Below are 14,866 nucleotides of genomic sequence, written 5' to 3' on the forward strand. Positions count from 1 at the left end.
TAAACACTACAAAGATGGCGGAGTCGAGGGACCCGGACAAAATGGCAGTTAGGCTGCTGTATGTACTCACGTGTGCCTGGGCAGCACGTGATGTGAGGCGCTCGTTTGAACGAGGTTCCCCAGGAGTAGAACTAGGAGCTATGTGTATGTGCGTGTTTCGTGAAAGGAGGAACGAGAAAAAAGGAGCGAGAACTCGAAGTGAATCACGCTTCGGCGTGCGATGTGGTAGGGAGCCTGATTGCTGGCTCTATCATGCATAAATATACCGCTGTCGTCTTGGAACTGCCGGTAACTTATGCCGTGATAAACCACGCACCTCAGCTCACTCACCGAGTCGAGTTAATGAAAAGAGAACTTCCACCCGGAGGGGAAGACAATGAATGAAAGTAATCCCAAAGAAACAGTCATAGTTGATACACCAATACAGCGGAGCTTCTCTGCTCCGTAATGATTGCGTAATACCTCAATATCACGCGACAGTCTTAAACACACAAAAACACGGGAATATCAACATATAAATGAATGGCCTGAATTAAACGTAAGTTAATTTAAGCTAAGCTATGCCCAAATGCCAAGAACCTTACTTGTAGATGCTTCGTTGCAACGTGGAAGTGTCCGTGGCAAAGCTGTCCGTTTTCCTCGTCGGGAAGGGGGACAGGGGGGGAGCTTGCGGGTCGGCGCGGCTTTGCAGCGGGCGCTGTGTGTCGCGCGGCGTTGAGCTGGCGCTGTTTCGGTCCGTCGTGGAATGGGAGCAAACGCAGACGTGATCTGTCCTCGCTGCAGGGAGGACAGTTTAACTTCGGCTGAGACGACGTGGTCCGTAGGTCTCCCGGTAATCATCGGTCAGGAGAGGAGCGAGGCTTCGTCGGCTCCTCTGTGCCGGTTTGTGCACAAAATAAAAAGAAGCAGAAAGCACTGAACGAATGCTGATGCAGATTCGTTATCGCGGGCTGTTTCGTCCAGCGAAATGGCTCGTGACCTGACAGGGTTTGATGAGGGTTCGAGGGGCTCCCTCGTGGGGGGAAAGCTGGTTCTTCTGTGGCCTGGACGGGGGTGTCCGAGCGAAGAGCCTTGTGTGCCTCCTGTTACCCCGGAGGGAGAGTTGGAAAAAAGCTATGAGGTGGGGGCAGCAGAGAGTTTTATAGAACAGTGGCCGAACCACAGGGGTCCTGGGGTCTCTTGGCTCTCGGCCAATGAGACTGCCGCGGTTACCATGGTTATTTGGGGGGGGGGAATTCACACCTGAGTGTGAAATCCCTTTGCTCTCCTCAAACTACAAATCAGGATGAGACCTTTGCTTGACAAAGTGAAGGCCTGATTTCTTTGTCCACAGCACATTTTGAAGCCATATGGTGAGACCCCAACAGTATCCTTGAGGTCTAGCAAATGTGTTGATGCATTTTACTTCGTCAACATAACAAATTTGCAGAGCTGATTTTGTGGAAATTTTAAATTGTTTACATCCGTGTTTGCCAGCCTGGAAGTCTTCTTCTTTGCTACCTTTGCTGGTCTGTTGCGACGCTTCTTCACACGTTACCGGTACCAACTGTTGATCAGCAGAATACTGGTGGCATGGCTGTATATCATGTCACCCAATAACTTGTTCATATGTGCATCAAGGAGGGATTCAAATAAGAGATGTCACATTTTCATATTGCGTCATGTAATTGGAGTACAAAACATGCACAGTGAACTCTAGTCTGCACTTGCCAAAAGGCTCACTAGCTGCCGTACGATCGTAGAACATGAGGACGGCAGCCTACTTTATGGGTGAGAATTACAATTCTGCAATTATTAGAGAGATCTTTCACAAAGACTGTGTCCATTCTTAACAACATTGCACCACAGTGTTCAAGGACTACACAGGGTACCTTTTTATTTTCGTAGTTCACTGAAATGAACAGAAACTAATTGCTTCCAATAGAAGTTGAGAAAGATTTTTTTGGCACGCCCTAAAAAATGGTCAGTACATAGCAATTTATATTGTATAAAGCAATTTCCAGTTAATATTAAAGCAACTGAATCAAAGTTTTTAAAGGGTCTATTAGCCTTTAAGCCAAATTACTAAAAAGGTGTCGGGTGCTATTAGGGTTTAAAAAAAAGAAAAAGAAGCAGTTTGAAAATTCGATTTCTTAACCTCTTGAACACTGCCCCTATTTTTATGGTGTATATGTGAACATATATACCGTAGCTTTTGGTATTTCAGGCTTTATTGTGACACAACATGCCAAATTGACAGTTGAAACATGCACAGCAGTTGAAGCAGATTCTACAGTCCTTATCCAGTGTTTCAACGCTGATCCACAGTTCCACAGTAGTTTAGAAGGCTCCACAGCTGAGGGAACTGTCCATGGTGCTGATTGCTTCAGCTATTGGACAGTGCTGAGCAGGCAGCTGATGTTGCAGCAGCTATAATTGGTGGGACAACAGTCATGGCTCTGACTCCATTTGCCCATTCTCCAACACACACACACACACACACACACACACACACACACACACACACACACACACACACACACACACACACACACACACACACACACACACACACACACACACACACACACACACACACACACACACACACACACACACACACACGGCAACTTGTAGTCGTCCTGTTTAACACTCTGCACAAAGTTTAGAGGATAGCATTGGAGGAAGTTGATGATGTGAATTTATAATACCAGAATACTTCAAATAAGATGGAAATCCTCTGATACAGAAGCGTGAAGCCTTTTGTTTGAGGATCAGTTTAAACGACCAGTCTGCGCTGTACCTAATATAACTTACAGAAGGAAGACAAAGAAGAGATTATGCTTTATCTTTGGGTTGAGAGTGAGGTGAGCTCTTTTCTATTATGATCGCCACACTTAAGTCATGAACTCCAGTTCACATGGAGTTGCTGTGGGGAAAAAAAGACGACAGTATTATTTTGATGATCAAATGCAATGAAACTCAGCATGTTACAGAAGCAATTCTATATACATTTTTATACATGAAGGTTATATCTTCACTTATTAGATTTGTTAGGACATCTCTGCTTGTCTGTGACTTCACTGGTCACTGGTGCTGAGGACACTGAGGACAGCTGATGTCGTCGGTGTCTTTCCGCCCACGGTTAAGTGGAACAAAGTGTTTCACCGTGACATCTGATTAATGACAATCCCCCTGGGAGATGAGGGAGAGCAGCAGCAATCCTCTACCCACAAAAAAAAATCCCATTTAGAGTCGGCAGTAGCCATCGTAGAAATCTCAATCTGCATCAATTACTTAATCCTTCATCTGTTCTCCTCTATAAGTGCAGCAGCTACTGGCTAATGCTTACTCAAATACGGTCCTGCAACATTTAATATTACCAATATGAACCAAAAACGTTTTTTTTTTCTAAATTAAGCAAATCCACGATCCTGTCCATGTCATTTTCTGAGGGTTTGCAAGAGGCGATATTTGAATGTTGCGATTTATTCCCATTAATGTATGTTTTATTCTTAAGTGGCACATCAGCAATTCAAAAGCACTAACACTTCCTTAAATACATTTTAAGCCTGCATGGAAAAATACAGTGTGTTCAAGATACTAAAACAGCTATAAGGATCAGAGTAAATTTGGTTAAACAAAGCTGGATGTGCTCGATTAAAGAGAGGAATTTTTCCCATCTAATTGGGATCAGTATGAAATACAGTACATGTCTTTCTGCTCAACTCCTTGTCATCGAGTAATCAGAACCCAGTGGGAAACACCTGGAACAAACAACAACATTTTATATTTAGACAGCTTGTTGGCAAATCAAAGTAAATTCCTGGTCTGGTTTGAACCAGAGCAAACAGAGTTCATATGACAGAAAACATGACACTGCATTTTTTGATTGTTACAAAAGCCAGAGGAACTAATGTGTCTTAATTGTGTATATCGTTATATGCTGCAGCTCGGCCCCTTTCCCTTCAACATGGCCATATCACAATATTGTTTTGGTTGAAAAAAAGTGATGAGGATTGTCAAAACTACAGCCATGCTCCACCCAAAATGTATCTGACACTCAGGTGGCTGTAAAATGTGGCAGCCAGCCTAACCAAAGGGAGCAGAATAAGCCTATCTGCACCTCTAAACTCATAATTCAATACATTACGTCTTGTTGGTTTCAGTGTAAAGAACAATACCTTTTGTGTAGCTCGGTTGGCTAGCTATTTCTGCCCGTTTCCAGTCTTTATATTATGCTAAGCTAAGCCAACTCCTGGCCGTAGCTTTACATATATACAGAGTGAGTGGTATCAATCTGCTTATCTCGTCACAAAAGTGGAGATAATAAGTGGATTTCCCAAAATGTGAAACTATTCCTTTAAAGCTTTCTAAAGTCCAGCCAGTTGTGGAAAAGTTACTTATATTTCTTTCTGAAGCACAGTGGAAAATGCTGCTATTGTAAGGTTATTGTTATTATTTGCGCCTACAATATGATACACACTAATACTCCTGATGCAGACTCTTGTTAAAATTGAGATTTGGGAGTCGCTTGTACGGATGCAGAGTAGACTCTGGTTCTTCTCGGTGAGAGGCCACAGTGAGCAGAGCCGATTTAGGGCCAACAACTAAATTAGTGGGTTTGGGGAGAGAATGATAATCATGGTGGTGATGGAATAGGAAGTGCATGCATGAGTGTGTATGTGTGTGGGAGACGGAGATAGATGGAGAGAAAAGACAGAAGAGGAAGGAAGAAAGAAGTTGTCGAAGTGAATTAATCGTCAGTGGTGTTGAGGTCTCTCCCCCTAGCTCTCACACACACACACACACACACACACACACACACACACACACACACACACACACACACACACGCATAGATCTCAAATTGCACAACCACGCACAGATTCACACGCAGGCCACACTTTTCCACTCAAACATGGATCTGCATCTAGATGTGCTCGGAGTGCTGTTAATCCCCTTTTAAAGTGTTCTTCCTTAAGAAAAGGGATAATTATCAAATCATTTATATATTCTAACCATATTTCTCTGTTTATTTGTACATATTGAAGGTTGGAATTGTCGCAGGAATGTGTGCGCGTGTTCCCTTGGCTTAGCAGTACAGCAATGTGTTTACAAGATGTTGCGAAGTGTTAAGCAGAGCTGTGAACGTGTGATTCACTGGAAGTGGGAGGAAGTGGATAAGCAGACATCATTCCTGAGGCCCATAAAAAGAAGCCTTTAAAAGGTCACTCGTATTGTTTTTTCTATGTGTCTTCCTTTCTTCTTTTTGTTATCATAGCAACCTCAAATGGACCCTGAACTTCCTTTTTGCTTGAACTGTCTTTACCCGACCTGTGCATCACTTCCTTCCAGTTATCTTTACATCGCACCACGCTTCCCTTCGGTGTCAACAACAAGGCCACGTCCTGGAGCGTCGGCCTGCAGAGGACGACTGCAGCTGGCACCTCATGATGTGTCACGTCTTCCATAATTACCAGTCAAAGGCGGAAGAACAAGATCATTTGTGGCCGCTACTGTAGCTCTGTGTGGTTGAGTAGAGTTGCTGCTGCTCTGTAGTCTTGCGGTGACGTGATGCGGAGGTAGCGTTACACAATAAGAGCAGCGTGTGAACTCACTCACCAGTCTCTGTGTCTTCCCGTCCTCGTCTGTTCTCGATCTGCGTCTCGGTTTGATTGTGTCGTCCGCCGACAGCCCTGTCTCTCTGCCTGCACACAAAGAGAAGGATGAACCTGGCTGACCCCTCTCTTTCGGTTTTTCCCTCTCTTCTCCTCTTGGCTCGGGTTTATTGAGTTTCTCGATTTGTCCTGATAAATTTGATCACAAACCTCCGAGCTGCACAATCTTCTCTTGTGCAGCAGCCGACGTACAATGCCCGACCTCCTCTTTTGCTTGAGTATATCATAGCAGTCAGGCTCAAGAGAGCGTATTACTGTATGTGAGGTGTGTCACAGTGTTTACATGGTGCTGCTCATAGGCGTGGAATAAAAACAGCAGAGTCAGCTGTGCTTTATGGAGCTAGAATGCATCTTGCCAGTCAGATATTGTTCATCAGTTTATGACACATAGGTGGCAACTGGATTAAACCCTGTTTTAGAGACGATACATCTTCTTGTTTTTTTGGGCGGCAATACGTTTAGATTTATAAAACATGTTGAACCCCCCCCCCCACCACTGGTCTTTAAGCCACCATTTTAACGTGCTAGACGTATGAGGAAAATAAAAGCTGTGATCTTATGCTTTTTGTATAAAGACAAAGCTGAAGAGAGAAAAGGCTTGACTGCTGTTAATAATGACATCCACATTTTATGATGGCAGCGCTGAGAATGGACAATCAACAGTCTGAGCTCAGTGCACTAGCATGAAGTGGTATTATGGGCCAGGCTATGACCAGCCGCAGTCTCTTAAATGCTCAGCGCTGTGATAGGAGGAGAGCGATGCCCTAGTTTGAGTCTGCCGTAATTATGTAACGCTTGAGTACCTGCAGCACCAGCGGCGTGACAACTTCTGAATGTGGATCTGTGCAGCACAGAGTGCAGACAGGAACTGCACACCTCTTTTCAATCCTTTTTACGTGGCGTGCAACTTAATATCATCTTGAGCTCGCTACGTTTTGACTCAAATTATGCACTCATTTGCTTATTTAGCATTCAACTGACATATTCAGCACTCCCTCATTCCATCCTTTCATCTCATCAGTCTGTTAGGTTTGTCCTGAATATATCTCCCTCAAACCTTTTCCCACTTCCTATTCCTCTTATCCATCCCTCTCTCTCCCCGTCTCTTACTTCCTGTGCCCCCCCCGCCCTCTTTTTTTCAGCTCTCCCCGTCCGTTCTTAAAGCCATATACCAAATGGAGGGTAACAGTGTGCAGCTGTGGGTTTTGTCCTCCAGACAGCATCTTAGAGAAAAGCTGAGCCCCCCCCCCACCCCACACACACAGACACACACACACACACACACACACACACACACACACACACACACACACACGGAGGGGAGGGATCGGCACTAACCTGAGTGTTTCCTCTGTCGTTTATATAATAGTTTTAAGATGGAGTTGTGCTGGTTGGCTTGCATACGTGATGCAGTCAGACATGAGGAAGAAGATGCATCATATTGTAACAACACACTAAACTCTCTTTTGTGTCTCTCGTTTATTTAGAGGACAAAGCTCCATGCTGCCTTGCAGGAGAAAAATCGTCTGAACCTTGAGCTGATCAACCACCACCTGAAGACGTCCGACTATGACCAGGTATGGCATCGCACACGCACTGCGCGCACACACACACACACACACACACACACACACACACACACACACACACACACACACACACACACACACACACACACACACACACACACACACACACACACACACACACACACACACACACACACACACACACACACAGAGAGTGATAATCAATGACCAACCAGGCCATGATCAATGGTAAAATCTTTTGTATGTTACACTAGTGATATAGGTGCTACGTATCACAAGCACAAGGTCTTATAAATGGCTGCAACGTCAGTCATATGTTGCTGTCTGTGAAACCGTCTCTGCAGATCAATACCCCTGCAGCCTTTTTATCATCATCATACATGTTATCGTGTGTTGCCTCTTCATGGTCTTTATATTGCTTCTTCACCCACATGTGCTGTTAATGTCACGTCTTCCATCTTTAACACACACACACACATCATTGCTGCGTTTCCTTTCCCGTCGTTGTGTCTTCACTGGCACAGTCAGCCAGAGTCTCCTACTTCACACATGCATGCATACATAAACACACACACACACACACACACACACACACACACACACACACACACACACACACACACACACACACCCAGATGGAGACAGTCTGTGATGGTAGGCGATTAGCTACTCTGGCGCTCATAGTGACTTTCACAGAGGGGGCAGATTTGACACGTGTCCAGGGACTCAGCTCGGAGCTGTTGCTCCAGCGCGCCACACAAAAAGAGATGCCATCTGTGCACGGACAAGGTGGGCACAGAGATGAAAAGGAAGCGTGTCCGGTCCCGCCACTGGTTTGTAAGAGCAATCCTGGCAGCGTGTGGTGGACGGAGCATGGGGAGGAAATGAAGGGATGAAAGAGGCAGAGAACAGAAAGAAAGTGGTGATGTTATTAGAGAAAGCAATCACAGAAAAGACATTCTACTTTCTGTGGAGAGTTCAAGAGAATTAACTGACAGTTTCAAGAGGAAACATGTTGACTCAAAATCACAGAGTGCTTGTACTGGACTCACTGAGTCAGGGTCCTGCGTGTTCACCTTGACAGTTACTAATTTCAGTTTTGAAGAAATATTTGAATGTTGCTGATTCAATAGCACAGCTAAGGACAGAATATTCATTGAATATATATTAGATTAGAATATTTATTTACGGGAGATACACAACACAAGGTTTTATTACCAGACCCCGGTTTTTAAAGTTACATTTTTCATCTTGCTCTGTTCTGCGTTTATATTAGCTTTTAGTTTTAAAGGTTGTTTTTACTCACATCATTTTATTTTGTAAACCATCTTTGGGTATCAAAATAAATACTTGAAAATGATTGCTATGCTACTTGTCCGACGTGATAGAGCTCAGATTAATAGAGCTCCTGTCATAAATTCCACGGTACGAATGAACTCGTTGCCTTTAGAGCGGTGTAGTTTTGTGCAGTCGAGTAAGCAAGCTGATCTATTGTACCCTCATCTCGTTTGCTCGTTAATGAGATGATTGGTGTACGGCTGAGGGATGGTTCTGCTCGGTCCTATGAGGCCACCTTGAGAGGAACCAGCTTGACTCAAGGCCTCTGACTGATGAAGGAGCGAGAGGCAGAACGCTTAAGTCAGCAGCTCTGTCTCATCAAGGCTAAATTGAAATGTGCTGATTCATTTCTCTTCAGACTGTGAACTCCCAATCAACCCTCCAGCACAAAAAAAAGAACAGCGTCTATTCATAAATGTAAAAATTAGGTCTACTGCAAGAACAAACCTCATAAAAATCCTTTATTTGTGGCTGTTTGTGTCCATGTTGTTTCTATAATCCTCTTAATCTCCTCTTGCTCTTTTTGTCTCCTTCTTGGTCCTCCCTCCCTTGCATCTGGACTCGTTCTCTTCATGTAGGTGCGATCAGACTATGAGCAGCTGAGACAGACCTTTGCTGTAGTGAGCCAGGAGAGAGACGTGGCCCAGCAGCAGAGGAGCCAACTCCAAGACAAAGTGGAGAACCTGGAACAGGTTCTAAAGGTCAGACGTTGTTGAATTTATGTTTACTTTCATCCTATATACCCCTCTATACAAATATCAGTGGTCTTATTTTAACAACTCCAGCTCTTCATCTCTCTATTCATCCCTCTGTTTCAATGTGTGCTCGCTCCACTGGTACTCTTCGGTGCACTCATAATATGATACTCCATGTTTTATATTATTAATTAATTTCATGACCAGTGAGTGTCAGTAATGAACCTTTGGCTTACTTGATTAAAGGATTCTGATTTGCCATTTTTCACATATCCACCCCAAGGAAAACATTTCCTTTCACTCCCACATTTAGTTGCCTGCAGTTATGGATTAAATGATGTAAATCAATTAAAAGTTAGTCCAGGGATTGATATCATAAACCTGCAACAGTTTCTTCTTCGTCTCTCCCGTTCATGTGGAGAAGACTACTGAGCAACTAAGGCAAACCCTGCACATGTCTTACTGCTCAGTAGGCATAGCAAAAAGAATTAGGAGACCCCGTTTATCCTCCTTTATCACCACTGATTCTATCCGTCCACTTTTTCATCTGACACACTGTATATCTCACCACATTTCTCCAGCATTCCTATCTGCACTCATTCATCCCTCGTTCACTTCAGTGGTTCTGTTCGAGCTCACGCCGTTCATCAGATTGGGAGGTTTTTTCCGGCCCTATTTCTGCTGCCTCTTTTGGAAACATCCAAATCTCCCATGTGTACGTTTTCTAAGAAAACTTCAGGAGGAAAGCGATGCAACTCATGAGGTGAAGTGTCATCGGAGTCATGGAGGGGCTCTTTTTTCACCGTCTTCTAGTCTGCCAATAGCAATCAGACGCAGTCTCCCTGCGCCGTGAGAGGCGCTCTCATTACAAATCCTCGCCGCCCTGCATCTCCTATCGATTGTCTGTTTGTCAGGATATTTGAGAGAGAAATGTACCCATCTGAGAAAAACTGACCTGCTCCCTAATACAGCATAGAAAGGTTTGTCACTTTCTCATTGTGTATTGATTAAGCAGACAAAGAGACTATTTAGAGAAAATTACACGGGACAATGTGGGTGAAGAGAGCAGAGATGGAGGAGATGCAACATGGGGAAAAAGAAATTGGCAAAACACGGACTTCTTCAGTCAAAGCTAATGAGATACAGCACTGTCAATGTTGGCTTCAAAATGATGTTATGTGGTAACAAAAGACTTCTCTGTCATACAGAATGTCTAAAGGGCAATATGCAAGACAAATGTAAGGTGGCCTGTTACAATTGTCACTGAAGAGGACAGTCCATATGATTAAGCAGTGCTAGTAGCGGCTAATGTAGCTTCGAGCCACAAGCAGAGAGGAGGAGTGGGCTACAGTGGTCTGGTTGGTAAGCTCACTTCTTTTTAACTCCACGCCCCCAACTGTAGTCTTCAGACCTAACTGATGTTGCAATCACTTAAGAGTTCCCCTTTAAGTTTGATTCAAGTCCAAATCCCAGGCTGCAGGTCTACAGTTCTGCTGAGCAGTAAACATCCCTCGTCTCAAAGATATTTGTCTGTTGTGTTGTAGCAGAGTGGGGGTTCCTGGCACAGCTTCGCCTACTTATAAAGTGCACGGAGAAGGGAAAAAGTGTCAAAACGTATATATAGTACAATATTTTATATATATTTATAGCATATAGAACAACTTTATAGACCAACGTGTTTCATCAGAGTCATCATAAAGGCCACAAAGCAGAATAAGAAGGGTTGGCAGTGGTTTTAGGGGCTTGAGATGCAGACTTGTGTACAGCAGGTTGTTGGTTTAAAATCAATGTCTGTCTCTGGTTTAACGTGACATCACAGAGTGTTTGCTTAAAATGTAGGTGAGTTCATCAAGCCTACCGAGAATATCCAAGAGTTATAAAAAGTCGTTTTTCACTCAGGCTCCAGTGACAGCCTCTCAGCCAGCCTAGTCCTCTGCAGCTTAGAACTTCTCCCTGATTATGCAAAGCAGTAGCTGCCTGCTCAGGACACCTCGAAGCCACTCCGGGAGGTAAAGAGGCTTTTCTTTTTCCAAGGGATAGAGAGAACACAGAGAGAAAATGATGAATGTCAGAGCTTTTTAAGCTGTCTTTTCTTCTTAAGCCCGTGGAAACATCTTATGGCCTTAACTCTGTGTCTGTAAGATGTGGCAGCCGGTCGTGACTCCGCGGATAGATACTGTACGGTTATGACTCGGCTAATTTGGGAAAGGGTAGATTTAGGATCAGCGTGGGTGACCATGCGTGGCAGCTTTTGTCTGAGTCAGTACGAGTCAGTGTACAGTGGGTTGCATCTGATACGCATGATATGAAAAGCTCATACTGTATAGCACTCTTTACTTCCGCAGTGAACTTCAACACTTGAGTGCCTGAGATTGCAAAATCTGCCTTTTAAAGAAATAGTTAAACTTTCTAGCTGAAACGGTATACTGTCAAAAGTCACCTCTAAAGAACATCCGTCAATGTAACCACATCCTCTCTCTCTCTCTCTCTCTCTCTCTCTCTCTCTCTCTGCAGATAGAGCATGAGCAGGCGTTGGTGGCCCTCCACACCAAGCAGAAGGAGATCAATCAACTGCAAAAGGTATGGACTTATGGTATGGACTTTTGGAGTGAGGAACTGAAGCTGCTTGTTCAGTAACTGATGTGTCAGGAGTCACTTTGTGCTGAATCACTGTCATTGAATCGCTGCTACTGTATCAGAAAATATGAAGACCTTAGAAACCTGTCAAATGAAGTAAAAATCAGCAGATTTTGTCCGAAATGCAGTCTCAGCACCTTTTGATATTGTTTGATAGCGTGATGAAGAGCGCTTTGCTAAAAATGTTGCCTCTCTAGTTGTTGATGCATTTAAACATCGTGTGAACATCTTTCACTGTGCAGACTTTTTTTTTCCGAGGCCTCGTATCGTGTCCGGTACCTTTTTTAATATTGGGATATATTCTTACTCTGCTTGGAAACTGGTTAGATAGAACGGCAAATATCACAAGGGACACATGGATTTAAATTACAAGTGCTTTTGATACAACAGAAACTGTTCAAAAAAAGATGTTTAATTATCTGTCTTACCGTCTTGAATTTTGACCTAATCATGCCTTCAATACATTCAATCACCCTGATGTTCAACGTTGTGGAGCCGACATTTTCAATTGTTAAATGAACAAATATGTAGTTTTAAAGAATTAATTTGTTGCATCTTTGTCCTGTTGCAGCATTATTTACAATTAATTGTTTACACGTCATACAAAGATAAAACAGAAAGCTAAAAAGCCCATTCTTATTCTATTGACCGACATGTAAATATACTCAAAATACCTGCTGGATTAGAGCATGCCAGCTTTTATATGCCTTAAAACAGCGGAATAGTGACTGCTTCCTCAGATATGTGTCAGGTTTTTCCATCAGTTGTCTGCATGTACCCACTTATTGCACTGGCGTCTTTTCAAAGCGAAACAACCAGACACTAAGCAGATGCTAAGTCATTTGTAAAACGAAGCAAAGAGGTTTTTCAATGTTGAAAACAGTGCTTTTACTTCTGCTACCAGCCACTTCTTGCGCACTAAAATAAATCTGTTACTGCTCATCAGAGCCATCAGGAGTAGACATCTCCTCAATTACCAGTGCTGTGATCAACCTCTGTATTGGGTTGACAGTATGTCAGCTGTGTGCTGTCTATTCTACCTCATGGGCTGTGATCACGGTGTCAGCTGCCACTGTGTGTCTCTGCAAGCTAGGTTTCACGCTGACCAACAGCACGAGGAAGCAGTGCACCCGTTAGAGGCACAGCTTTACCTCAAGTGTTACCTTTCTGAGACATGGTTTCTGAGACTTGCGTAGTTTTAGACATACCTGGTAACTCTAAGAACGATAAAGGTCTGAACAGGTGCATCAGCAAGACGTTAACGAGACGTCAATCTGCACACGGCCACACAGCCTCGAGAAGAGGTCTAATCAGGCCAGTGAAGTGAAAACACCGGTGTGTGTGTGGGGACAATACATGTGTCGGGTCTTTTATATTAAGCACGATGAGGAAAACCAGGCCGAGGTTTGTGGATCAATCAGTCATGTTTCTGGATCCTCTTTTAATATAATTTCTTTGAGAAGTGGAAGAGTAGTGGCATCGTCAGGGTGCTGGCCGATGCCCTCTGCCCTGAAACAGGTGGTTCTGTCATAAATTGTGTTTTAAAATTTGAAATCCACTGACGATAAACTGGCCTTGTCCCACCTAGAAGTGGTTGTACAACAAATGCTGTAACACCGTGCAGGTTATTCAATACTCCACACCAGTTTATGACTCATACCCCAGAGAGTCTAAAACAATCCGTAGCTCAGCTTCTGTGTTTGCAGCTATATTCCTATTTTGTCCTTTGTCTTCCTGTAGGTTTTTTGTACTTTTGCATTGTGAAATATTCCTCCAAACTTTAACAATACTTGCAGATTCCCATGAATCCTGCAACCAGGCTGACCTTGATGACTAAATGTCCCTGTGATCAAATCACTGACCTGCTGTGTTTCATCAGTCTCTTAAGAAGCTTCTCACTGGCTCATCTACTCAAAATAATCTTCTCATTTCACTCTAAATCCTTTTGTCACGACAATAGGGTGCAGACTCCTTTGCGTGTAGTTCAAGTAAGGTGATGTTATTATCCAGCTGAAGCACTTTAATCTGATTTTACTGAGCAGGCAGCCTGAGTTTGGCTGAGACACACATCAGGAGTTTGGTCTGAGAAATGGAAGCTCCACAGTCGATGAGTTACTTCTCTTCTTGCAAATCCCTTGAATCAACTGCTGGTCTCTGTCACATGCCTGTTTCTCTGCACTGATGAGCAAACACACACTTCAGCAGGAAGAAAACCATAGCCTCACTGCCTGTAGGGTCAAACTCAAACAAACCCCTGATTCCACAGTCCTGTGCTCGGAAGGCTTTTACAGATTGACAAACAAAGTTATGTTTCTTTTTGGTTCCTTTTACTTTAACTTCATGTTGCTTTTGTATATTTATCTCTGCCGATAAATATATTCTTGCATTTCACTTTTAGTCTTTGCATTGCTTGCAATGCCATCTATTCGTGTTTGGTTCTTCATTATGTTTTTTCTTTAAATTTTTCTTCTTTCTTTACTTTTTTTCTTTCTCCTCCTTTTTTGTCTGAACAGAACAATAAGGACAGAATGTTTCAGGTATTTACTTTCCTCCCTGATTAGTTTCATGTGTGAATATTCAGCAAATCATTTTCTTCATCATCAAGATCATCATCTTTCAGAACCTTATTTTGGGCGGCAAATTGAGAATCGATTTGTGCCCTGAATGATATCGAGTATTACTATACTCGCCGTACACCCCATCCATCTTCCTCGACTTCCTCTGATATATTTATGATATGCCATCTTTAATGTCTACACTGTAAGTGTTATAATCCTCTTAACTACTTGCAGAACTTAGGCTTCCTTCGTTGAACAGTGTTATGTATCAGCAGCTGCAGCAGTGCAGATGCCTCTACACTTCCATGTGCTTTGATTCAACTGCAGTGGTTCCAATATAACATGCTGCTCAATGCTGAAACATGGCTCTTTAGTGATCCCTTTCTAATTGGGTCTTTGTTTGATCAGCTTTAAAAGATGAAATGTTG

At 43.3% G+C, this 14,866-nt stretch overlaps 1 protein-coding gene across 1 annotated transcript in view; it reads left to right on the forward strand.

Annotated features, from left to right (window-relative positions):
* Positions 1-14,866, forward strand: part of rimbp2a (RIMS binding protein 2a) — a gene marked incomplete at both ends in the record, with an annotated part of 61,285 nt that overhangs the window by 30,468 nt on the left and 15,951 nt on the right. The window contains 4 exons of the mRNA XM_079289024.1: positions 7,148-7,237; positions 9,127-9,249; positions 11,758-11,836; positions 12,970-13,019. Coding sequence (XP_079145150.1) covers positions 7,148-7,237; positions 9,127-9,249; positions 11,758-11,836; positions 12,970-13,019 — 342 coding nt within the window. The remainder of the gene's footprint in view (positions 1-7,147; positions 7,238-9,126; positions 9,250-11,757; positions 11,837-12,969; positions 13,020-14,866) is intronic.

The sequence above is a fragment of the Melanostigma gelatinosum genome (genome assembly GCF_949748355.1).
Source record: "Melanostigma gelatinosum genome assembly, chromosome: 18".
Lineage (NCBI taxonomy): Eukaryota > Metazoa > Chordata > Actinopteri > Perciformes > Zoarcidae > Melanostigma > Melanostigma gelatinosum.